At 39.3% G+C, this 24700-nt stretch overlaps 2 protein-coding genes across 3 annotated transcripts; both read right to left on the reverse strand.

The window, feature by feature from the left end:
- Positions 1–3913: 3913 nt before the first annotated feature.
- On the reverse strand, positions 3914–10631 carry LOC106951366 (E3 ubiquitin-protein ligase TRIM39). Of its 2 annotated transcripts, none has more exons than XM_015038838.1 (7): positions 10493–10631; positions 8006–8907; positions 7102–7197; positions 6656–6886; positions 5437–5584; positions 5314–5340; positions 3914–5000 (listed from the first exon to the last, which is right to left on the reverse strand). In XM_015038838.1, the coding sequence occupies exons 1-7, from the start codon at positions 10614–10616 to the stop codon at positions 4456–4458; spliced, it is 2073 nt and encodes a 690-aa protein (XP_014894324.1). In that variant the 5' UTR covers positions 10617–10631; the 3' UTR covers positions 3914–4455. The 2 variants fall into 2 exon arrangements, with proteins under 2 accessions (XP_014894324.1, XP_014894325.1); XM_015038839.1 differs by having other exon boundaries at positions 3916–5000; positions 8006–8975; positions 10493–10565.
- A 1008-nt stretch (positions 10632–11639) lies between these two features.
- Positions 11640–23488, reverse strand: btr12 (bloodthirsty-related gene family, member 12). Its single transcript, XM_015038841.1, has 8 exons — positions 23386–23488; positions 20849–21315; positions 20568–20759; positions 20240–20335; positions 17060–17293; positions 15646–15793; positions 14416–14442; positions 11640–13205 (listed from the first exon to the last, which is right to left on the reverse strand). Exons 1-8 carry the CDS (start codon positions 23387–23389, stop codon positions 12667–12669), a joined length of 1707 nt encoding a protein of 568 aa, XP_014894327.1. The 5' UTR covers positions 23390–23488; the 3' UTR covers positions 11640–12666.
- Positions 23489–24700: the final 1212 nt, after the last annotated feature.

The following is a 24700-nucleotide window of genomic DNA, read 5'->3' on the forward strand; positions in this document are numbered from 1 at the left end:
ACATGCCTTCCCTGAAACCAAACAGTGAGAACGGTTGTAGGTAAAAATCTTTCAGTATTTACCAGTGGTCATTTTACTCTGTAGGACATCTGGATTTCATGGATCTAGTTGGAGTTTGACCTTACAATCGATTCTATTCAGCTGGTTTTTTAGCTTGGTCAAGAGAGCGAATGAGACGAAGGTAGTGTTCTGGATCAAGGATGGAAAGTAGGAGCAAAGGCTCTGACCTCTTTGTGCCGCTGTACAGATAGAAATATGGGAAAAGTTTCCCTGTGAAATGCTCCTGTAGGAAAGAATAAATATGCAACTTCTGGGTCACGTCAAAGAATGACACTCTACCTGCCTCGTAGTCTAAATACACCCCCACATGCCTTGGCCTGGGACTGAGGTGGAGAACTTCACAGGCTGTATCGCGAACTTCATAATCAAAACCAGACTTTCCTAAAAAATAGAATCCCCTGTCTTTGTTCACAGTACTTTGTGATCTATCAACCGTTTCCAGGGCTACACCGATATCCCAGTCGTTTCTCAGGCCCACTTCAACCTCCCAGTAGTGCCGACCGGAGATGAAGCCATTCGTACCAAAAACCATGGGTAGACAAAACCTTTGTGATTTGGAAGACGGTGTTGGTGGCCTTGCGGTTTTTGAGTACTTGAGACGTTTCCCAGAATCCGTTATTACAAGGCCAGCCCCAGCAGTGGATTCATCAAAGGTCACTGATTCTACAAAAAAAGACGGACTTCATTATCAAATAATTATCACTTTAAACATAACATTATGCAATCTCTGTTGAAGAACAAAAAAGTTTTTTATAGCCCACTTTGTCAGAAACTTTATCATCTGTTGTAAAAACTACCTGTAAGACTGCTAACCCAATCTTAAAAAAGTAACAATCTATAAGTCAGAGCTTCTCAATATTTCACAATTGGTAATAAGTCTTGCCTCACTCTTGCCTCTTATTACTGACATAATTCATTCTTGTCTCACCTTCGGTTCTGTTCCTGCACTGTCCAAAACACCAATGCTTAAGAAACTTGGCTTAGTCCCCACTGACCTTGCCATGCTTCTAACCATGCTCATCTTGTTTGACCTAACTGCAGCTTTTGACACACTATCTCACCAGATTATCTTTATTCTTATTAACCCTATTGCAATCATCGGTGTAAACAGCACTGCTTTGTCCTGGTTCTTATCTTACCTTGGACTTTGACCTTGTTCACAAATGCTGTCCTCCAGTCTTTCCAGTCCAACCATCCCAAATCAGGTTGGGACTGACTGAGGACCTTTACACTTTAGGCAGTATTTTCAGAAAATATAGTGTCAATTTACGCTGCTATACAGATGGCACCCAATTCTACCTCCCCTCCATATGTACTTCCCTTCTTCTCTTCTTGACTGGTTACCAGATATTAATAGTGGGTTCTCTCATAATCTCCTCAAACTTAATCCAAATACAACTGAAATGCTTCTTATTGGCACAAAGTCCACAACCTGCACATCTGGCATATTTTCTTTATCCATTGACAACTTCGCTGTCCTCCCTTCTTCATAAGTCAAGTCTGGCATTGTTGACAGTCGTAAAGATTACGGTTATCAAGTAGAATCATACAGTTCAACAACTGATGGTGGAAAAAAACTGAAATTGTTTGACCAAGGTCTACAACACAAGAGGGTTGAGTCATGCAGAGAGCTTTATGTTCAAACACTGGAAGGGAAATTGGTTGAAATTGTGTGATAGAGGCTACATTAACGAGGACTGTACTAGATTTGGGGATTTTATATTTTCACAAATTTTATAATGTAGTTGATTTAGAATGTAGTTGATAAAAGTCATGGTAATTAAAAATATTACCTTACATAATATTTTAGGTCCACCATCATCTGTGAATATGAGTAGTGACAGATAAGTTGCATCTTCCAACAGCTTTTTTTGAAAAAATTGTAGGCTTCTATAGATTCAGACTGGCACCCCTAAGCACAGCAACAATAACAGAACTGAAAGAATGCCAAAAATGATTTTCATGTCTGTAATCTAATTTGCCCAGAGATGGGGGGGGGGGACAGCAACTCTGTCACACCCAGTGAGTCATGCCCACATGAATCCAGTAACAAATTATAGTGCTTTGTAACACAGTCGGTAAGTACGTTAAAGCAACTGAAATTCATCAATTGATCGAGTAGTAACTCACCCGAGTATCGCTTTTGCAATAAATTCCACAAGTTTTAACAGTATCTTATGTGCAGTTTGTAAGGTTCAATGATGGAATACCTTCAGGTTTCACCTCTTCCAAGGAAATGGATCCGCAAGAAACGGAGAAGCAGATCCAGCTTCTGGCACTTACTGGGGGTGGCCAGGTCGTCATTTCTCCAAAACAAAACTTAAAGCTGCCTTTCTTTTTTTCTTAAGTCCTGAGATACAAATAAAATATTCTGATAATATTCTGGAGAGCATTTATTGTTTTACATCTATCCTACAGATTTTAAAGTTACGACCAAACAAGTCAAGACAGAACTTTACTTTTAATGGCACACATGCGATAACTGAATCGAATTCAAATGGAAAAACGGTAAAATTCACAAAATATAATCTCCAGACACCTGTTAGCTTAGCACAAGGCCTGGGATCATGTAAAAAATAAAATTCTATCATTGCATCATCTGGATCGTACATCTTATTTCCCGTTCATTTGACACCAAATATAAGGTTTGACTCAAGCTTTTCCATGGTTTGTGCCAGACATTAGTAACATCATTGCATCACCTCAGAACACGTAAGTTTCACTTCACAAACTCCAGTATGTAGAATTTATTTAGCTGATTTGAGCTGGGGTTTTTTTTTTTCCAAATGGTTCTATGGAACTCATACTGATTGGGAATTAATCTCCTTAATGTTTTGACCAGGAAATTGAAGGTGTTAAACCCCAGATCCAGCTCATCAAGCTGTGTCATGTAGTAACATGCCTGCATTTCACAGCAAACCTTTTGACTTGAATGAGTAGGACACCAACAGGTTTTTTCTACACCTGTTTACACCAACAGGTGTAGAAAAAACCCGCTGCCTTCCACTTAAAGGCGAAGGGGGAGTTTGGTTTTGCACTAGTTAGAAATAATGAGTTTCAGTCCAAAATTACATGATCATATCATTGATGCAGACCTGTTTGCTGTACATCCATAATACGAATCCCTAATGAATTGGGCCATTAGGGATCAGTAACTCCTCATCCTGTTCACTAAATGATTTGAGTTTTATGACATGAGCCATTATCCTGCTACCCTTCAAAAATGTTCACCTGGTACTAATGGAACCAGAGTGTGCTGAGAAGACGGCTACCACACCATTAACTCCACCATCAGCAGTTTGAACTTTTCATAAAATGAATCTATGCTTTCATGTTAACTACTACCACTTGAAAATCGCAGCTTAAAATTTAGTCAATGGGCAAGTCAGTGTTCTTTTCTATTCCTTTCCCATTGTGGTTAGCCTGTGTGAACTACATCCTCAGCTGTTTGTTCCTAGCTTACAGGAGCATCGTCAAGTGTAGTTTTCTGCTGCTGGGGCTTATCTGCCTTTAGGTTAATCAAAGACGGCCTTAGTTGTAGCAAGTGCTTATTTAGGCTATCGCTTTTCTATTAGGAGCTGAAATCAAACCTCTGTCTTCAGACCATTGTTGCAAACACTATTTAAGTAGTTTTAGTAACAGTCCTAGTATGTCAGTAGTTTCTGAAACACTCCTACCAACCTGTCTGGTAACAACAACTGCGCCAAAGTTTGAAAGTTTGATTTGAGTCCATTTTCTCCTATGTAGATTCCCAAAATCCGTGTGATTGGTTGGTTTGACATGTTCTGTTAAACAACTGATCATGTGTATCTAAAAAAGTGGCTGGTAGATATATTTTTCAAAATTGTATTTTTCTTAAGCAGTTTCTGAAAACAACGTAAAAACATAAAGTTGTGGCAAATGTGTGTGTGTTCTTCAACCTTTGTACACAAATATTTTGCACAGCACGATAAACTCTTGCAGACAAACAAGCTTTTGATTAATTGACGAGCCTTTTAGAAAGTAACTTTTGCGTCATTTCCTTTGAGTGCTACAACTTGGGCTTGTGCGTACAAGTGACTCGTACCGCACCATTCCTGGGCTCCCTTCAGTTTTAAGTCCATAGAACAATGTTATGTTATAGTTAGGTTGGATCTAATCACGTCACACAACACAGTGGGATGATTGGGAGACAGAAAAATGTCACCTCTCGCCATAAACACGAGACATACCAGTGTGTCACGTTTGTCGTTACACATTACACAATACACCACAATTGACCGTTTATGTCCAACCCTTTGTATTACACCCAGCATTTATACATGAAACTGCAGTTTTAATAAAATTAGGTGTGCGTCAGAAATCCAGTCTATACCAGGATTTTCATTTACATAATGAAGTCTGTCCTGAGTTTTACTAGATGAGGCTTTTCTCCTGCACCGGACAGATGTCCATTGTGTCGGAGGCTTTGTCGCAGCAGTACAGGTAAAAAAACGGCAGGATCCTCTCTGTGAAGGCATCCTCAAAAGTGTAAATATGGATCCGTGTTCTCACATCGTAAAAAGAGATTTGTCCTTCCTCATAGTCCACGTACACACCTACTCTCTTTGGCTTCTGGTCGAGTGAAAGCAGCAGTGGTGGTGACGTTGATACCCGATAGCCCTGGCCTTTCTTCATGGCCAGAGCCCAATAACCCTGGGCTGTGCTCACCGAGATCCTACCTTTTCTTTTGACCGAAGACTTGGCCACACCTAGGTACCAGTCATCCTTGTCTCCCACCTGAACCTCCCAGTAGTGTCTGCCTGAAGTGAAGCCATCTCTGCCTAGTACGATGACCACGGTGTCAAAGCGGTCAGGGTGGTCTGGGAGTTCCTGCCAGGCCCCCAGGTGCCTCACCTGGTGCCTGTCCTGAGAGAGCTGGAGCCATGGATTGGCTGTGTCTGGGTCTAGTGTGATGTCCACTGCAGGCACAAAACATAAGACTCAACTACAGAACAGAGTACATTTCTGCCAAATCACTAAAATTTTGAGATTAATCACAGAAATGTTGTAGAAAAAACTCAGAAATCTCTGACTTTCAAAAGTCCAAATTTTCAACCATTGTAAAATTTAAAATTTTCAATTTAAGCTCAGAAATTTCCAGGTTTATTTACTATAATATTTTTGGGATTTTTTGGCAGAAATTTACTTTCTATCTACAATGACCCTAATACGCCGTAGTTCCAGATGCAAAACAACAAATATTAAACAACAGGAAAAAGACTTACTAATTACCTGAATATTTCAGAATTTTCTTAATCTCTGTAAGAGTCAAAAAAAATTTTTTTGTTAGCTAAACACAGGCTTGATTTTAGTTTTCTTCTAAACTCGTTTAAAGGAGAATGTAAGACTTCCTACCATTTGCGGACAGCTTGTCAATCATTTCACTTAATGTCGTCTCCAGTTTAGACACAGATCTCCTGATCATCCCAACACATGTGTCTGTGGGAATACTGGTTTCAGACCAGTCTTTAACAGATGGGGTCGCACTTAAGGCTGGAAAACTCTGCAGAAAAATGACATCATATATAAGCATTAGCATTTCCAATATGAATTGATGTACATTTAAGATATTTTAATAAATTTTTTTCATTGTGTTCTTCACTTCATTTTGACAAAGTCTTTAAGTAATTTTAAATAATCAAGGCACACGAAGAACAAAGCGCAGCGTTATGGACCACCATCATTTTTAATTAATCAAAACTGTGTGATTGTCAAAAGTTCTGCAATTTGTTTTCCGTACCTTTGTTTCAGTTCTTACCTGAGATCTTAAAGGCAATCTTGAAACTTCTGTCTATTTACAGTTATCAGACTTAATTTATTAGAACAGATGAGTGTCATCAGCAAAGTGTTGAAAGTACATATATTTCCTCCTAGCCCAAAAGGAAGATTGTATTGATTAAATAGAATTGCGCCAAATTCTGAGCCCTGAGGAACTCCATAACTCCCCCTAGTAATGCATCGGAGTGCATTATATGCTACTACAGACAAGAATCAGTCACAAAGACATTAATTTACCAACCTTCTGGTTTATAAATGATCATAAACAGTCTGGTTTGGTAAATTTTTACACTCCCAGGTGGTTTAGAGTGGTTTTATAACAGTTTTCTAAAGGAAAATGTTTGATTATGGCTAAAACAAACCCCAGAATGTTGTATTGTTTCCCACCAAATTGGAATTAATTAGAGGAATTGTGGATTTTGCTGTAATGGGTGGGACATACACAGCAAAACATCTGATTAACTAACTTGCCTTGCAGCCTACTTATTCTGACAGCTCACCTGCTCACCTTTCCTGTTCATTCAGATTCCCGGTCAGCATGTCATAAGAGCTCATCTGATCTGTTGTGGCCGTGATATGATAAGACTAGAGAGGAGAGCATATCTGACACACACCACCGTGGGTTACATCACAGATTCTATTGCGGCTTGATTTGGTTTGAGTGTAAAAGGCCAGGCGGGTTGTTTTCCTCTTTTGCTATAATGGATGTGACAGCATTGACCTTTACAGGACAATCACAATAACAACAGAAGGAATGACAAACAACAAAATTGCATTTCAGTAAACTGTTCCTTGCCTTCAAGAAGTGAATATGGTCAGTCCTGTTCACATTTTCCAAATCCGTGTGTCGCGTCTTGAGCTCCGAGATTTCCTGCTCCAGCTCGGCAATGAGGCCCTCGGCCCGCCTCTCCGTCTGCCTCTGCTTCTCCTCGATGACCAGAACCAGCTCGGCCTGAGCCTTCTGGATGGAGCGCACCAGTTCAGAGAAGACCTGCATGCTCTCCTCAATCTCTCTCTGAGCGCTGACCTAAAGGTGCAAATCAAACACAAACAATGAAAGAGTGTTGTGTGCATATTTGTAAAAACACACTATGAACTATAAAATCATTGAAACAGTATAGATTTGGAAAACACTAAATACAATAGGCAGTATGATGGCCATTGCATCATACTGTCAGACACCTCTTTAGCTTTGATTGAAGCTAACAAGAGTTCAGTTGAATGTCTCTTGCTGTGACTCGCCTTGTTGAGCTCCACAGAGTGCTTGATCTCCTCCACCTTCTTCACTCTGTCTTGGATCATCTGCTGGACGTCTATCTCTGTCTTTTTCAGCAGCGCCTGCATGACACAAGTTCCCACAAACGTAGATGGCAGATGTAGAATTAATGCTATTACTAATACTTTACCTGTTTAAGTCCAGTCCTTGAGATGTACCACCCTACCACCATTAGGTGCACCTTTTTCTCTAACAAACCTGTATCAAGTCAATGACTCATTATCAAATTTGAGTGAATGCTGTTGAGGCAATTTAGCTGTTTGATTGAGGTGTGTTGGAGCAGGGATGTATCTGAAAGTTGCAGGATGGTAGCTCTCAAGGTCTGGATTTCATGTCTCCCATGTAACCTACTTAATAGTTTGGTAGTGGCCCTATAATCTTTCTCAGATTGATAGACGGCAACATTTATATCTGTATTGTTACCAATAGTTCTCCAACTTGGGTCCCCTTAGCACACAGGAGAATTTTGATACAATAGAGTATAAATGATCATAAACAGTCTGGTTTGGTACCCTGCTGTAGAGCAGTGGGCACCTAAAACAAAGGGCTAAAAGGATCTTAGAAGTTAGGTTTTAGAAAAAAAGACAATACTCCAGAACTAGGGTCAGAGTGAAAGACTGGTTAACATTTTGATGTGTAATGACGACACTTGGCGAAATGTAATGTTTACTAGTTTTCCCAACTGACTGTGTGTAAACTTGATTGATTTATTGTAACCTTGCAGGAAGATGAAGGAACCCCAGAGTGTGTGTGCGTGTGTGTTTGCATAGTTGTTGCCTGTGTGTCTTTGTGTAGGCTTGTGATAGACTGATAAGCAGGTACAGACTATAGACACATACACATTTTTGGGTGTCAGCCGCCATTTCTCACCTTCTTCTCAGTCCATTCTCTCTCCACTGGGACGGTGTAATGTGCCCTGTGGTCTGTCTCAGTGCAGAGGACACACACACAGGTCTGGTCTTTCTTGCAGAAGAGCTCTAGCAGCCGCTCGTGCTTGGGACACATCCTGTCCTCCATGTTGGCCACCGGTTCTATCAGCTTGTGCTTGGTGAACCTGGTAGAGTGAGACTTGAGGTGCTCGTCGCAGTAAGAGGTCAGGCACACGAGGCAGGATTTGACAGCTTTGGGGCGGCCCTCCCCCAAACAAACATCGCACAGGACTTCCTCCCACAGTAGAGGAGGGGTCAGGGATATTGGGGAAGTTTGAGGAAGTGCAGGGGAAGTTGGTTCAGGTGAAGGTGATGTTTCTCGTGGTAGAGCTTGAGCTGAGCCTTGAGGCGACGGCGGAGGAGAGGTTTTAGATGGCAAAACTGGAGGGATTAATGGCGGTAGCTCCTCGCCTTGACTCTCCTTCACTTCCTGCTTCTTTTTCTTCTCTTCTTGCTTTTGTTTCAGTTCCTCCATAAGGTTCTGCATCTGACCTTTCTCCAGAAGCCTCTCCTCGTCCTCCTTCACCTTCTTCTCCATTGTCCACTTCTTGGTTTTACCTGTGCTTTCTTCCCCACTTCCCTTCACGTCAGTGGTCTTGACTCTTATCTGCTTGAACTGCTCTGCAATCTCCCTCAGCACCGTGTTCACGCTGATGTCAGGCCTTTTGTGGAAGGACTTCTTGCACATAGGACACTGATACAGAGGGCTGGTTTTCCAGTATCCCAGGATGCAGGTCTGGCAGAAGTTGTGCCCACAGGGGATGGACACGGGGTTGGTGAAGACGTCCAGACAGATGGAGCAGTGGACCTGCTCTTCAGACAGGTTCCCAGTGGCGGCCATTCCTGCACGGCGGAGAGGCAGGGTCATTTTCAGCGAAAGCAACCAGCCTTTGAATGGGGCACCAGACCTGCTGTGATATTGAGGTTTCTAGAGTTAGATGGCTTTTAATTTCTTCAGGGTCATATTCATGCACAGTAATGGAACAAAGTGGCAAGGGATCAAGTTCTTCTTAAGAATGGTGATTATATAGTTTTATTGATTTCCTCTTAATTTGAGTTTGTTTTATTTTTATTTAGAATTGTTTTTTACATGATTTTGATGATCGCACCTCCAAATATTTCAGTGCAACCAAATAAAATGAAAAAAGTACATAAAACTACACAGGCAAGACATGAAAAATGGAGTTATGTTAGCTAAAATATATAACTGCATCACTAAACTGATATGGTATTTTTGACTATTTAAGTTGTAAATGTAGACTTCCCATTTGCAAGATATTGTGTTTGATACCGTATGGACTCATGAAATATCAAACCAAATTAATTATTGCAGTCACATAACCCCATTTTATCATAGCAGATTATTATAATAAACTTTTTTTCAGTTATCAACTACCAAAGCAGCCAAAATATATTTACGAAACGACACAAGGTCGGTATGAAATGTTCCGTGCAAGACGGCTCACACCTGAAAAAGTCAAAAAGATAAAAAAGACTGCAAGAGTAATGAACAAAAAGCTCCAATGTGAACAAGGTAAATATTATAGTTTTTGAAGTAAATCTCTAACTGTGAAAACGACCAAACATGTTAAAACACAAAAGTGTGTTTGGAAATTGCTAAAACAATTTTGACTCCAGAAGAAGCTTAAAAACACCGTTTCCGTTGTTTAAATTTTGGTAAACCAATAAATGTTCATGCAGTTAGCCTTTTCTCAACCGATAACTTTCATAGTCATTTTGAAGGATATAAGAAAATTGATAAAATTGAGAATTGCTTGTATTTAGCATCAATCAGAATATAAAACACCATTCTTCTCAGTTGGACAATAGTTTCTGTAACATTGTATATCTTATGTGCCTTAAATGTAATGATTTAATATCTATCTATGTAGACTAAAAGCTACTGTGCTCTAAAATGACTAAAGTTTTCTTTGCAGTGATAGTTTTTTGATTTTTTTCCCTTATTTCCGGTTTTATTGAATTTGAACTGTAACGCATAACCCTTTGAGGTCTGGTAAACTGTCCTACTTATGCCAGACAGTCCTGAGTAAGTGTGTTTGCCATTCAGACTATAATGGCTCCTGGCTAAAGGCCTTGACATTCATGACAGGACAGACATTTTTCCAAAAATATTCTTTCAGCATATGAACTTGCTTGCATGGCCTATATTCTACATCTGTGTTAATTTTGTAAATACCCACCGTTTCCCTGCGGTCAGATCACTTTCATGGATTTTATGAGTCAGCAGTAAAACCGATTAAAAGACGAACCGAAAGTAAGTTTGTCATGTTACAGCTTTTCAGACGCCACTCACTAGTTTGCTAAAATAACTTAATCCAGCAACATCCCTCTGAAAAATAGGCACTAAATATGTTTAATTTCAAAAAATCAGAAAACTAAACACTGAATCTGTAACACAGACACTTACCAAGGAGCAGCTGCCTTAAGACTCCGCTGTGCCCTGATATCTGAGACCAGCTTTGACCACTGCCACCTCCAGCTCCCCCAGCACTGACCCGCGGCACAGACCCGAAAATAACCCCCCCTCCCATCGCTTTCTTTCACCCTAGATACAAATTTAAGCCTCTTGGCAATGGCCTGGCCTCGGGAGGAACTAGCTGTCCTGTATATAATTCTAACCTGACTCAGACACAGAGGCTACATAATGTTGATTTAAAAAAAAAAAAAAAAACTTAAGTCAGTCTTTGTATTCATTTGAAGTATTTTTTAGGACTGGTTTGACTAAAACCATATGAAAACATGCAAGTTGAAGCTCGTTTTAATAAAATTATTTTGTAAAATTTGTTTCATTTAATTAGATTCAGGTTTCAATTGTTGAAAATACATGAGAACAGGTTAGCCAGCTTAGCATATTTAGAGATGTTAGCATAGAGAGCATCTGTCATAAGTTTGTAGTTAAAGGTTTTGTCATTTAAATTAACACGAAGTACCTTACTATTTCCATTTTATTAATTTAGGACTCGTAGAGAGAAAAAAAAAACTATCCAAACCTGTAAATATGCCTCTTCCTAAGCCAATTTTAAACCAATATTTCATCATTTAACATGGGGAGCAATTCTATAGTGTATAATACAATTTCAACTCTAAACATTCCTTTTCCATGTACCTAGGTTATTCTTGTCCAAAGATAAAATCTCATCACTGTCAAAGTCTCAAAAGAGCAACAAAAAAAAAAAAAAAGAAAAAACTTTACAAATTTAGCTTCACTGGAGCTGAATTTGTAAAGTTTTAAGTTTTAAGTCATGACCCCAGAGCAAACACGTTCTTTTAATTTTCCAATTTCATAAAGCCATTTCGGCATGGAGAGATGATCTGTGAACACGGATGTTTGGATTAAAATCTAAACATGGGAGTGAATGGGTGAACAAACCTGGAATGCGAAATCCCATGACTCATGTCAAGAAAGTCCCTTGTCAGAGCATTGATCTAGTCCGCCATCTACTGGTGACATGCTGAACCACATGGGGGTGGACGCTGAGGAATTTCAGTCTTTTCATTGTAAGCTAGATGAGTTTGATCTTGTACTAATCTCAGAATAAGGAAAAATATGTGTCTCTTTTTAATTCAGAAGTAATCTTTATTTGAAAACTACAGAAAGAAGGTACAAAAAGAATCTGGCATAGAATTACAGAACTCCCAAACCCCATAAAACAACCACAGCCCAACAATTCTCTCAAATATGTGCAACAATATATTTGGTTCCTTCACTAAGTCCTTGAAAGGACCTTAACATACAGAGCCTCCCATGATGATGCATAGCTATGTTACATGAAGATGGGGGTGGGAGGAGCATTATATAACCCCAGAGCATGTCTGACATTGTTTTAATGATGTCAGTGTTGATGCTCCTTTTGGAATTATGGTCAAAATGTTGAAGTTTTTCACTAAGCAATAATGCATTCTTTCAAAAGGTTTTAATAAGACCTGAATGTTTTCCTTTGTAAAATAAAACCAAATAAATTTCACCTTACAGTCCTGCTCCTTGGTCCAGACATACAGACGACAAGAGATGTTTGTTAGTCATGGACAACGACTTTTAGTTGGCAGAAATTACTCCAGCTCCTTACTAAAACAATCTTGCCTTGCAACCTACTTTTATTTCTACTCATCCTTTCATGGGTAACCCTTCAGTTACTGAACTTTTCATTGATTTTAGTGTCATTTTTTTAATTTTTGCTGTTTTTGGTGTGCCAATGAGATCCTCTGACAAACTCTGATTTTAGCTAAAGGATGCAGGTAAACTGTCAGCTGAACTTTTGGTGCATCAGAACAGTAGTCCCAGATTTTCTTCTAACAAGTTTGTTTTTTTATTATTTTTTTCTTTTAGCTGAACAGAATAAATGTCTTTAATATTTAAAAAAAATCTGTTACTTTAAAGTCTCTGAACACAGTCTTTCCTTCAGCGGAGTAGTGACGCCTCATTAGGTTTCATTGTGGCAGGAGCTCGATTTGCTTTTGTCCACCAAGTTGGACGTGAAGTGCTTTGCGAACAAGTGTCATCATTGTAAACTCCTCGAAGACGAGACAACTCGTTCCAACAAAAACAACAAACCCTCAGTCTACGATCCACTCTCTGACCGCTTAGGTGTGCTTAACTTGCGTTATGATCAGAGGAGAGTTGTTCTTCCCGTCTTGGCTTAGGCAGGGGCTGAAGATCGGGTACACGCTCTCGTTGAACTTATCCATGAAAGTGTAGAGGTGCTGACGTGCCTTCACGTCGTAGAAAGAAAGCTGGCCGGCCTCGTAATCCAAGAAAAGTCCTACTTTGCTGGGATGAGACATCAGCGCCAGCGGCAGGCGAGTCTCAGCAAGCGCCTTCACCTCCCCGTTCTTCAGCCACAGGCACCAGTAGCCGCCCTCAGGGTTCAGCTTGATTTCGCCCTTGCGGCGAGCCGTAGCGCGCGCCACGCCGAGCGTCCAGGCCGTCTTGCGCCCGACTTCCACCTCCCAGTAGTGGCGGCCAGAGTGGATGCTCTCTCGGCCCAGGACGAAGAGGGCCGGGTTGAAGCGCTTCGGACCCTCGGAGTGGGAAACCTTGTGCTCTTCGTATTTGACCTGCTGACCTTCATGAGTAACGACCAGGTTCTTTTGGGCCGTGGACGGGTCCAAAACAACTTCACCTAGAAAGGAAAGGATAAAGCAGGGTAAGACGGTGACCGAGGATTTTTTTTTTTTTCACAAGTTGCATTTCCATTAACCCTAAAATTGAGCAAATTGAAATTATGATAGTAAATTTGCTTAACACGACAATTTTGAAAAGAACTCCCATTTTTTGCTAAAAAGTTTTTGAGCTAGTATGAGGTGATTTTTGTTGTTTTTAATTTTTTTTTTTTTGGTCAAAGCGAAATAAACATATTTCACAAAAGTGCAACGGAAACACTTTTCGCATCACACAAGTCACATGATCAACAAAAACTAAATTAAAAACTACATAGGTGACAGGAAGTAGTAGGAGGATGATTATTTGTTTTTGTTCTGATCGCTAATAGATGACAAGTGCTAGCTCATGTAACTGCAGTTATATGAGATAAACGATTACGTCCGTCACACCCAGGATTTTTAATGATTCATTGCATAAACAAGCTTACTCACTTGTGATTTTAATTAAATTTTATTTAATGGAAACACCGCAATTGTGAAAATTTTTTTTTTTACATTAGCAGAGCATAGACAAATATTTGTGCACATTTGTAATGGAATTGCAGACACAGATAAATCAAACGCTGGATTCAAATATATTGAATTTATATCTGCTTTCTCATAAGGGACCCCTTGTAAAAATCACACATTTGCCCTATACTGTTTGCTTCATACAGAGCATCAGGGACTCTCATCTATTGACAAACATTTGCTTCCTAGAGGCATAGACTCTGTTGAGGTTTTAAATTTTACCCAATCGCAAACGTTTTTCCGTGACGTATGTAATGTGGCAGTTTGACGCCATCACCAAACGAACGGCTTTGTTCACTTCATCCTCTGCCTTTGTTAAAACTACAGGCAGACTTCAATTCTAAAACAATGTCATTGTTCACAACTTCTTCTTCTGCTCATTGATTGGCCTGGTTGAAAATCTACTGGAGAAATCCACTTCAATGGGAGAAATCCCAGACGGAGCAAATAAGGGAGATAAAAACTGAGCAGAATTGAGAAAGAAGGCAATGGCCAGTCAATCAAATGGGCAACATTTAGTTGGATTGAGGTCACATGTGATAGAAAGTGGCTCCATCTTGTGGGCATTCAGGAGAACTGAACATCACAGGAGTTAAGAACCTCAAGACACATTTTATGCACCAACATGTGCAGAAAAAAACACTGAAGGGGATTACTCACTGGCATAGTTCTGCACCTTCCGGAACTCTGAAAGGAATAAAAACAAAAGACAAAGTTTGAGAGAGAAAATAAGTCAACACGTCATCAAGCAAAACAAGTCGAAGCTAAAGCAGATGGTTCGGGCTCGTGTTAACCATGATGCTTGGGTCTGGAGCTGGAGACGCTGCAGCCATGTGCTGCTGTCACGGCTCTGCTGCAGCATCGACGCACTCTCCATCTGTCCAGTCATCTTGGATGTGTAAAACGCAACGATGAATCACTCTCCTATTCTGGAAAGCGCATTCACTGACCTACATATGCCTGATTTCACATTTGCATAGACCAAATTGTCTGTATCAGACAAGGGATTATGAGGTTTCTGGGATATTTGCATAGAAGTCAAGACTGGAACATGGCAAAGGATGTAAAATCTAACAGACTTAATGTTGATTTTTTTATTTTGTTTTCTTTTATTAGGTTATTCCTAACCTTTTTCTGGAAGAATGCATTCATATCTACTTTAACTTGTTCACATTTTGTCGCATTACAGTTAAACACTTTTGGGGACTTTTATGTGACAGAAGAACACAACTCAACATAATTGTGAAGTAGAAAAAAATGTACATTATTTTCAACTATTTTTATGAATAAAAATATGAAGAGCGTTTTGTACATTTGTATCGGCTGAAATGATTAATCGGATTAATCGTCATCTAATTTAGTCATCGGTCAATCATTAACTGGAGCACACAGACTCAGAAAAAGGGTATTTGCTGAAAAAACATAATCAGAGAAGTAGCTAAGTCACAACTGTGCAAAATACATGGATATATCTTGCATTTAATAAAAATTTCCTCCACAGGAGTTATGGCCATCTAAAATCAGACGGTATGAAGTGGTATTTATGCTAAATTAATGTAATAATTATTGAATAGTGAATAAAAAAACATTCTAAAAGTTGAATTTTCTTGACATATTTTGTAGCATTTGTCCCAAACTTTGTAGCAATGGTACAAAATTCCTAAACTTGGGAAGGTTTGGGAACTTTCCCAAGTCAGGTTCCATGACACAACCCTGCCTTAAGCAACAATCTTATATTTGAATAGAAATTAATTGGTGTTTGAGTTTGCTATATGAAAACAATCAAAATCATTGCCTAAAATAGAACAAAACAAACTTTTTGTTCTTTCACATGACCAGTAGTTTGTATTCACATTTCAAACTCGGTTGGTTTGACGGTGGCTCGCTCACCTTTTACGTAAAGTCTCTTAAGCTCATCCTGGAACTTCTCGATGAGGCCGCTGACAGAGGAGCGGAGCGTTCCCAGGTAGATGTCGGTGTTTATGCTGACCCCCGACCAATCGGTGTACTCGGGCGAGTGGGACAGCGTGGCCAGGTTCTGTAGAAAATAGAACGGCGAGATGAAATGAAAATTTAATGAGCCTCAGGGGTGAGGTAGGGAGGAGAAGGAAGCAGTTAAAAAAAAAAAAAAGCTGCACTAAAAACGACGTGGAGCTTATTTAGCGTCCTCTTGATCTTAGGAGCTTAACGGAGGGAAGAAGAAGGCTTGTTTTTTGTGAATTTTACGCTTTACGCCTTTGCTTTCCCAGTGTGTACAATATTCCAGGCTGCTAACTTCAAAGACTTCTTTTATGTCCGATACAACCCCTGTTTTATTCACATGAAAAGTCCGGGAATAAAGAGGCGAGGGGAGGACTAACACGCTCTGTCGGTTCATAGAGGTTTTTGATGTTGTGTGTCTGAACTCCTAAAGCAACCACAACTGATTGTCCTCCAGGTAGCTGGCTCTAACGGTAGATTTCCTGGCTGGATAATTTGCACTTGACAATTTTCTTTTTTAATATTTCCAGGGTGTCAGTGCATCCTTAAAAAGTGTTAAATTCATATATATAAAATTGAGGCCTTAAAATGTCTTAAATTCATTTAAAGAACAGTAAGTTGGCCCTAAATACGTTAACATCTTGAACTTGATAGGACTATTTAATGTCATATATTCTTTGTACTTTTTTGTTTCTCTGAACTTTTCTGTCAGGCAAAAGTTTGAGTCGCACACAGACATCTTCACTGAGTGACTCTAGATGGTAGAGGTTACCGTTAACTCACTGTTAACATCCCCTTTCTAACTAGCTAGCAAGGTGATGTTAGCTAGCTAGCTAGTTATCGATAGGTATCTAGTTAGATAGTTGGCTCCTAAGTAGATAGTACTGGTAACTCACTGCTGGATGGAAAAAATGGCTAGTTACAGTTATCTAGCTAAATATCCTTGCTAGCTAGGTAGATAAGACAGTTATTGATAGGCATCTAGTTAGCTAACTAACTTAAGTACTGGTAACTCGCTGCTAAGATACTAGATAGAAAGGATAGCTAGTTATAGTTATCTAGCTAAATAACCTTGCTAGCTAGTTAGGTAGATAAGATAGTTATTGATGGTTATCTAGACACTTGTTTGCATCTATTATGTGTAATAAAATTTTTTTGCCAGTTAACTGGATGAAATTCGTACATTACTTTGAAGACAGGTCTTAAATTGCATTCATAATGTTCTTCAAATGTCTTAAATTTGACCTGTAGAAACCTGCAGAAACGTTGAATTAATGAAAGGAGGCACTAGTTATTTTGTGATTTCCTGGGAAGTCTTGACTACCTGCAGGAAGACCACTTTGTCCTTGGTGTGTGCGTGGGCCTCCAGCTCGTTGCTCCTCCTCCTCAGCTGGCTCAGCTCGTTCTCCAGACTCCTGGCCTGCTCCTGGGCGTGGCGCTCCGCCTCCCGCTCCCTGGCGGTGATCAGCTCCACCATCTCAGCCTGACTCTGCTCCACGAGCTTCTGCAGCGCGCCGTACACCTGCCAGCTGTCCTCAAGCTCCTTCTGAGAGCTGGCCTGCAAAATACGTAAATGTTGTCTTGTGAAAGATGAGAAAGACCTAGAGGGTGTCAAAATGATGTCGGTGTTTTGGAGGCATGACTTGGGTCTTGGCAGACAGGATATATTGGTATTGGCCCGAAGTTAGCCATTTCTCAACATATCAATATCGACTGGGCCAATATTAACAATCAATGTTTTTCTATCTTGATGGTCTTGTTGGGTATCTTGTTGTTCATGATACCCATCTTGGGATATCTTGGGGGTTGGTCATGTGGTATTTGATTGGTTATGTGACGGGTATAGTGCTACAGCGCAGAATTGTAGGGTTACTAGAGAAACTATTTGCATTTGTTTTATATTTTTCTTTCAAAAAATAAGTCTCTGTTTTAGTTTCTCTTACAGTGAAACCGAAAACAGGATTTATTTTCTGTATTTTTTGTCTTTAAAAAGATACATTATTTTTTTTCACTTTTTAACCAGATGTGACTTTTTTCTATGGACATAAATGGGAACGAAGCTCTTAATCTTTACCATTTTTATGCTAACTTCTTTAATTTTATTTGTAAACCAAACAACCAATTTAACAGCCAGGCTTAAGAAGCTTCCAAATATTTTGTTTTATTATTATTATTATTATTATTATTATTATTATTATTATTATTATTGTTGTTAGTATTGTCATTTCAAATTTTGTCTTCCCAAAACAAAATTTTGGGAATTTCTGGTTTCTCCTGATACATGACATGAGAAAAGCTTAAGTCTTCAAAAAAAAATTAGAAGCAAATGTATACAATTTAAAACTAAAACTGAAAAGATACCAAGAAAATTTTATCTTTTCTGCAATTTTTAGCACAATAAATTTGAGTCTGTTGTATCCCTCAGGTTGAAATAAAACCATATAATCTTGGTCAAAGCCAGGGCGTGAAATGTTGGTCATATTTCCTGAGTCAGTCACTGAGAGTCTGTCTGCCAGTCACTGTTCAACCGGACAGGCGGGTTGTGTTTTCCCCGAGCCCCGACGGAAATCCCAAATAGCTTTCCACTCCCAAACTTCTCTCTGCATCGGTGTGAATTTCTTGATCCCAGAAACATTTTAATCCGAACAGCAGGTAGGGAATATAAGCAAAATCAATACTTGGGTATTGCTTTTATTAAGCTTTTATTAAGCAGTACCCAAGTGTTGTTAGCTATCCTATTCAGAAAGATCATAAAGAGCAGTTTTTCCCCCCATAAGATTAATTCCTCTAAGAGTGCTAAATATACCAGAAAAGGTTCTAAACATGAACAGATACACTCGCACACAGCAGGGTGTGTACAGTAAAGACATTGAGGCCGTATTGACCTGTAGTAACTTAATACTAACTGTATTTGACAAAGCAAAACATGAAGCAAAGAGTTTCAATAAACCTGCTACATGGTGGCTTTCACCTAATCAAGACATGAAGCTGAAATACACTGTAAAAAGAAATATGAGAATTATATTTACAAATATCAGTCTGATAAACCGCTTCCTCCCTCTTGTAACATTTGAAAACGGGACACTGAATAGATTCTAATGTTCGGCCAATTACATTTTTATCCACTTATATGACCTTCCTGTAAAACCATTCAGGCATATGATCCTCCACACCTTTATTTCTTCTCCTAAGCAATTAGCCATTAAGTATTCACAGGTAAAATCAGCGCGTGAGAATACAAATGGTAAAGCATTTACACCAGTCCCACCGGTTGGACGGCGTTGGACAAGCACCAGAGTCCATGTGGGCGAGAAAAACAAACAAACCAGAGAGAGAGCGCAGACAACGTCGTGAACCGCAATGTCTTTCCTGTTCCCTGCCAAAGTGAAGTATAGAATGAAGGGGTCAAACGGGTACTGTGGGGTATTTATCAGCTCGTGGTTAATAATCCAGCCTTGAACTGAGAGGCATTGGTGAAGCGTTTGAGCATTGAAAGATTAAAAGCACTTTGTTACAGACGGGGTAAATATTTAACAGCCACTGGGAACAGGTTGAGGATTGAATCTGATTGGCTGTAAAAAACAAACACAGGTTTATATTAGGCGTAGGCCGGCATGAGATTCTCACGTTAGGATAAAAAGGTAAAATGAAAACATGATTTGACTGCTTTTATAAAAACACAAAAAAAAGTCAACACAAATGTATTGTTCCTAAAATTGTAATGTTATCTAATGCTGATAGTGTAGCAAAAATATGGGGTAAAGAACTTCATTTAGCATAGACTAGTGTACCTTTTTATTGTTACAAAGTTTGCCAAAACACAACCTTTGGAAGAAACATTGTTTTGTTCTGTGTGAAGAAAAATATTTCCAAACTTTGAGGCTTGTCTTTCTATGAAGTGATGGAAAACTCTAGCTGTCTTTACCCAGCTGACTAATGGTATATGCAACGGGTGGGGGAGGGGCAGTCCTACATTCCTCAGTTTCATACTGCAGGTTAAAAGAGAAACTTCAGTGAGCGTGGCCTGTTCTCTACCATCTTATTATGAAGACTTTAAACTGCCGGAACTTTGTGACGGTAAATTTTAGCAGTATTGAAACTTTAATTTATTAAAGCCTTGGCTTTAGTTCACACAATCTCCAGTACTTGGAAATGTTACTCCAAGTTATACAAAAATTCCAGGTCTGGTTGTTCTTTACCAGTGGGCACACTTCTGCTATTTGCAGAGCAATGTTTTGTTGAGCGTTTTTGCTAACTTTGAAAACATTTAGCGCGCTTAACTTCCCTTAAATAAATTCTAAATTCTAAAGCACTAATTTTCTTGGTTACGTTGTAAGCTTTCCGTTCAATACAATTCAACATCTGCATTGAAAATTTGGTTATTGAAAATTTGAATTTCTATTATCCTATACCATAGAAACCCATCATCTTCTAAGTTCCAAAGGCAAGATATTGGCTTTTATTACATTAACCCACGAACATATTCATCGTGCAGTGGACTCACCTTGATGACCTTGATGGATTGCTTGATCTCTTCCAGTTTCTTGGCTCGTTCTTTGATTAAGTTTTTCAACACTGACCTCTTCTTTCCCAGATTGGTCTGAGAGAGGGAAAATGGAGGATTTTGGTTATTAAAATCAGTTGTCCACCTGCTAATTGACAGTCGGTCTTTAACATTAGTCTGAGTAAGAAGTTTATATCAGCAGAAATAAGTCACCGCTATCTTATCTTGTCAAATTGGCAGCCTCAGCACTTGGACTGGATACCTTCTGTAACCTCAAGATTATATAATACACCTTCACCTAGAATAGGAGAAAATGTCTACAGCTCACCATCTTTTTCTTAAACTCTTGGTCGACGGAAATGATATCGTGGGATTTGTGTGTGGCCTCGGCACAAGACTTGCAGATGCATGTGTGGTCGGTGCAGCAGTACACTTCCAGGAGGCGTTCATGTTTCTTGCAGATCTTTTCCTCCAGGTGGAAGGTGGGTTCAATCAGACAATGTGAAGTCAGAGTCTTGACCTACAGCGCGGAGTTGTGGAAGGAAATATCTGTTAATGAGTAGACAAAGGTAGTCATGACTACAGGTATAGGCAGATGTGAAGACGGACCTTCTTGTGATGCCTCAAATGGGCCTCGCAGTAGGATCCAGGGCAGTTCACGCAAGACTTCAGAGCCTTCAGCTTCCTTCCGATGCAGGCATCACATGGAACATCGCCGGGCTGGGCGAACTCTCCGGTGTCCTGCGCTGGAGAACTGCTGTGACCCGAGTCTGAGCTCATAGTCATTGAGCCCCCTCGCGAGGGGCTTCCCGAGGCACCGCCAGAGACCACCAGACCCTGGAACTGGGAGGATATTTCGGCCAGGACCCGGTTGACGCTCATCTCTGGTCTTCTGGAGTAGCTCTTCTTGCACATGGGGCACAAGAACTTCTTGCTGTGGTTCCAGTAGCCCTGTAGGCAGGCCTTGCAGAAGCTGTGACCGCAGGGTGTAGATACGGGCTCCACAAATATTTCCAGGCATATGGAGCAGGTGAACTGGTCCTCGGTGAGGGCCCGGCCACTCGGAGAGTTGATACCTGGGAAACAGAAGAAATGGAAAGGTTTCAATATTTTGGTGCCACTGCTCATAGCTGAGTAAAGGTCTTTTAAGGGAAAGTGAGAAATATCCCCAATTTTTGTAGAAGTTGGGGTGTTATGTCGTTGATAAGATGATTTTTGGGATCTACCAATAAAAGGTGTTTCAAAATAAAGCTTAATTAAATGTGTTCGCAAAATTCATCCCGAAGAATGAATCATGTTTTTGATTTATCAAAATTAGCCAGTATAGACGCTGGTGAAGATGTTTTATGCAAAAACATCAACTTTAATGTTAAGTTGACAAAAGTTGCCCATAGAAATTATGAAGTTTCTAGATTGTTGTTTTTACACCTGCAGTCATGATGACTAATAAACACGTCTGGGAACTTCACTGAAACTGCCCATTAAAAATAACAAAACCATGAGGGTGAGCCGTCAGTCATGTTATTTTTGTGAATAATCTCTCATCATTGTAACATTTTTTGACTTATTTGGCAACTATACATTTCAGTTAATTAAGAAATTATGTTTTAATTTTTACTTTTACCATTTCCTTCCTTTTGGTTCCATGCAAGCATCAATAAATATGGATACGGAATATGGATTTTGAAAATATGATTAAATCCCATCACTGTGTCCAGCTTAGTGATTTAAAAACCGCACTTCTTTATATTATTTGTATCCTAAGGAAGCTTTTTTAAAAATAAGTAGTTTGTAGAGGCTTTGACTGCAGTGAGAAGAGGTCAAAGTCATCAAGTTGCTTAGAAAAATCAGCAAAGAATTTAGAAATATTTTTTTATCTTCAATTTTGTTATCACAATAAATTCCACAAAACTATCATGATGACATCTAAAGTATACAGTAGAATAAACGGCTAACAAATGCAAAATGTTCTATATCGTTTCACTTAAAACCTAAAACTTATTCAAGTGGAGCTTTTTTGTGGTGCAAAACCTAAATTCATGAATTATAAAGGCCTCATTTAATATCATTTTATAGCCTTGAACAGATTCCTTCTTCCCTTAGCTGAATATTTTTGGTGAATTAAAAACATATATATTTACAAATGCTGAAATCTGATGCACAATTTAATTTATGTGTACATGATTTTCTAGAAAATACCATTGTACACTCATGTTTTGTTGAATGTGGTTTCAATCTTCACATCCACATGTCGACTCTTCTGGAATATGACAGCAGTGTCTCTTGTTGAAACCAAAATACCTTTAAGTCTTGTAAAAAAAATAATTTATGGAAGTCACATGTTCATAATACTTCATAGTTGATAAGTAGATGTTAGGTTATTTAAAATCTTTGTAAAACGAATGAAAGATCTCAGAATAATACTTAAATGAAGTACAATTGACTTCTCTTTCATCTTTTTGCAAACTCTCATGCTGTGCCTTAACGTGAAACTTTCCACATTAGCCGTCCAGCGGTGCATTGCACTAATCGTTCACACGCCGTTGAACATCCTATCCGAATGTAAATTGCTCAAACCATCCAAACCGCACTAGGAATGGGTCGTTTTACCTGAACGAACATCCCGATTTCTGTAGCTGTGAGTCTAAAACACGAACATCCACACACATGGGGACAAACGGCTATTGTGAGATTAAGGAAAGATAAGCAAAGCCCTCGACTGAGTTTCATAACAGATTTTGTGACGTGACGTGAATGACGTGTAACAGAGAATTCTTACTTCCCTGGAGGTTTTTTAAAAGTCACTCTGTCCCGTGGAGGGAGAGAAATTATCTAAGGAATGCAGACAATCTGGACCTTCTACCCCCACAGCTCCTGCTTTGGCTTCAGGAGAAACGCGCACTTACACACAACATCTACTGCCGCTTCAACCACATCATCAAACTGCAAGTCAAATCAAGACACCTCTAAGTTAGAATCTTTTGATTTCGGGCAAAATAAACAAATACTTGATATTTAACTACCAATAAAATAATTATTTAAAAAAAGTTTAGTCAAGGTTTGTGTCATAAATATTGTCTCAAATTTCACATGAAACATAAAACTGATAAGAGTTAAGAAAACATGGATGTCAAAGTAGAACTTACTCATGTTTTTTATTTTGTCTCTGACGTGGAGCGCCGCAGTCCTTCACCTCCACCAGCCTCCCGTGAATCTAAGAGCAACAGGTGCAGTCTCAGCTCTTCCTGAAACCTGACGTGGCCCCTCCCACTTTCAGTGTGGCACACCCAAACTTGTCTGTCTTTTTATTATCTTGGTAGAGTAAACACTCAAAGCCCTAAAACCAGACGGGTGGTTTCTGCATTGTTTGACTAGAGCTTAATCTGTGAAGAACCATGACTCTGGAGCCTTTCTTTTTACGTCTGCTCAGTGTCCGGTGGGTTTACTGTATTATTGGCTCCCCTGATAAAGATGTGAAACAAAAAACCTGAAACAAATACATCTTTTAAGGCAGCAGGATTATTTTATGTAGAAAATATGTTAATTTGAATCATGGTAGAAATAATTAAATTAACCACAATCATTGGTGCCTTTAAACATCCCTGTTAAATTAACTGAAGCTTTTTTAAAATCTACTTTACTTTTTAAATCAGTTTTTCACCCATATAATGAAGAAAAAGGAAAGCATAATTCTCAGTTACCGTCGCAGAACCTCAGATATTAAACATGCCAAACGATTTCTATAGTCGTAATGTGATCTTTTTTTTTTCTTTTTTTGCCTTGTTTTGTAATCATTTCAGAAGATTTTAATTTTGAAGTCATACGTTTGGTAACATGTCTGAGATTTTAAAATTTTTTCTGAAGGTGAAGAAGCAAATCTTGGCCTCTCTTTAAAAGAGAAACATCTGTCCTCTTTAATAATTCAGAAACACGCCAACCCCTCGGAGGACGAGATGAAAGCGTAAAGGGGAACCGGTCTGAACTGAGGCGAAGTACATCTTCCCGTCTCTGTGACTCAAGAGGCCACGTGTCGTTCTTATAGGTTGAAGAACCAAATGTGACTGACACATTCCCGTCTTGCCTCGGTCGCTGATGAGTTTGTTTTTCAAAAAACTCGTCATCTAAACTACAGTGGTTCTCATTTATTAGTAAAACCAAATCAATCAAACGCATGTCAAATCCAGCCTCCAATAATTTTATAGGACATGCAGTATCATCAGAGTTGCCCACGTAGTGGTTGGTTACCTTGGCAACCAATACAACTAAGTGAAAACTTAAAGGTGTGTTAAGCTATCACGTTTTGTTTTCACACACTGAAGTCTCGGCCCGCTCATCTGTTGATGAAACCTGGCTGTGAAAACTGATGTAGCCTTACTCTGAAATATTTTAACAGTTCAAATAAAACCTACTCAGCTTCGGTTGAGTTATTTGGTTCATCTGTTGACATCCTTTTCTTTAGAT

The sequence above is a fragment of the Poecilia latipinna genome, unplaced genomic scaffold (assembly GCF_001443285.1).
Source record: "Poecilia latipinna isolate Pla-1442-1.1 unplaced genomic scaffold, P_latipinna-1.0 Scaffold455, whole genome shotgun sequence".
In the NCBI taxonomy this organism is placed as follows: Eukaryota; Metazoa; Chordata; class Actinopteri; order Cyprinodontiformes; family Poeciliidae; genus Poecilia; species Poecilia latipinna.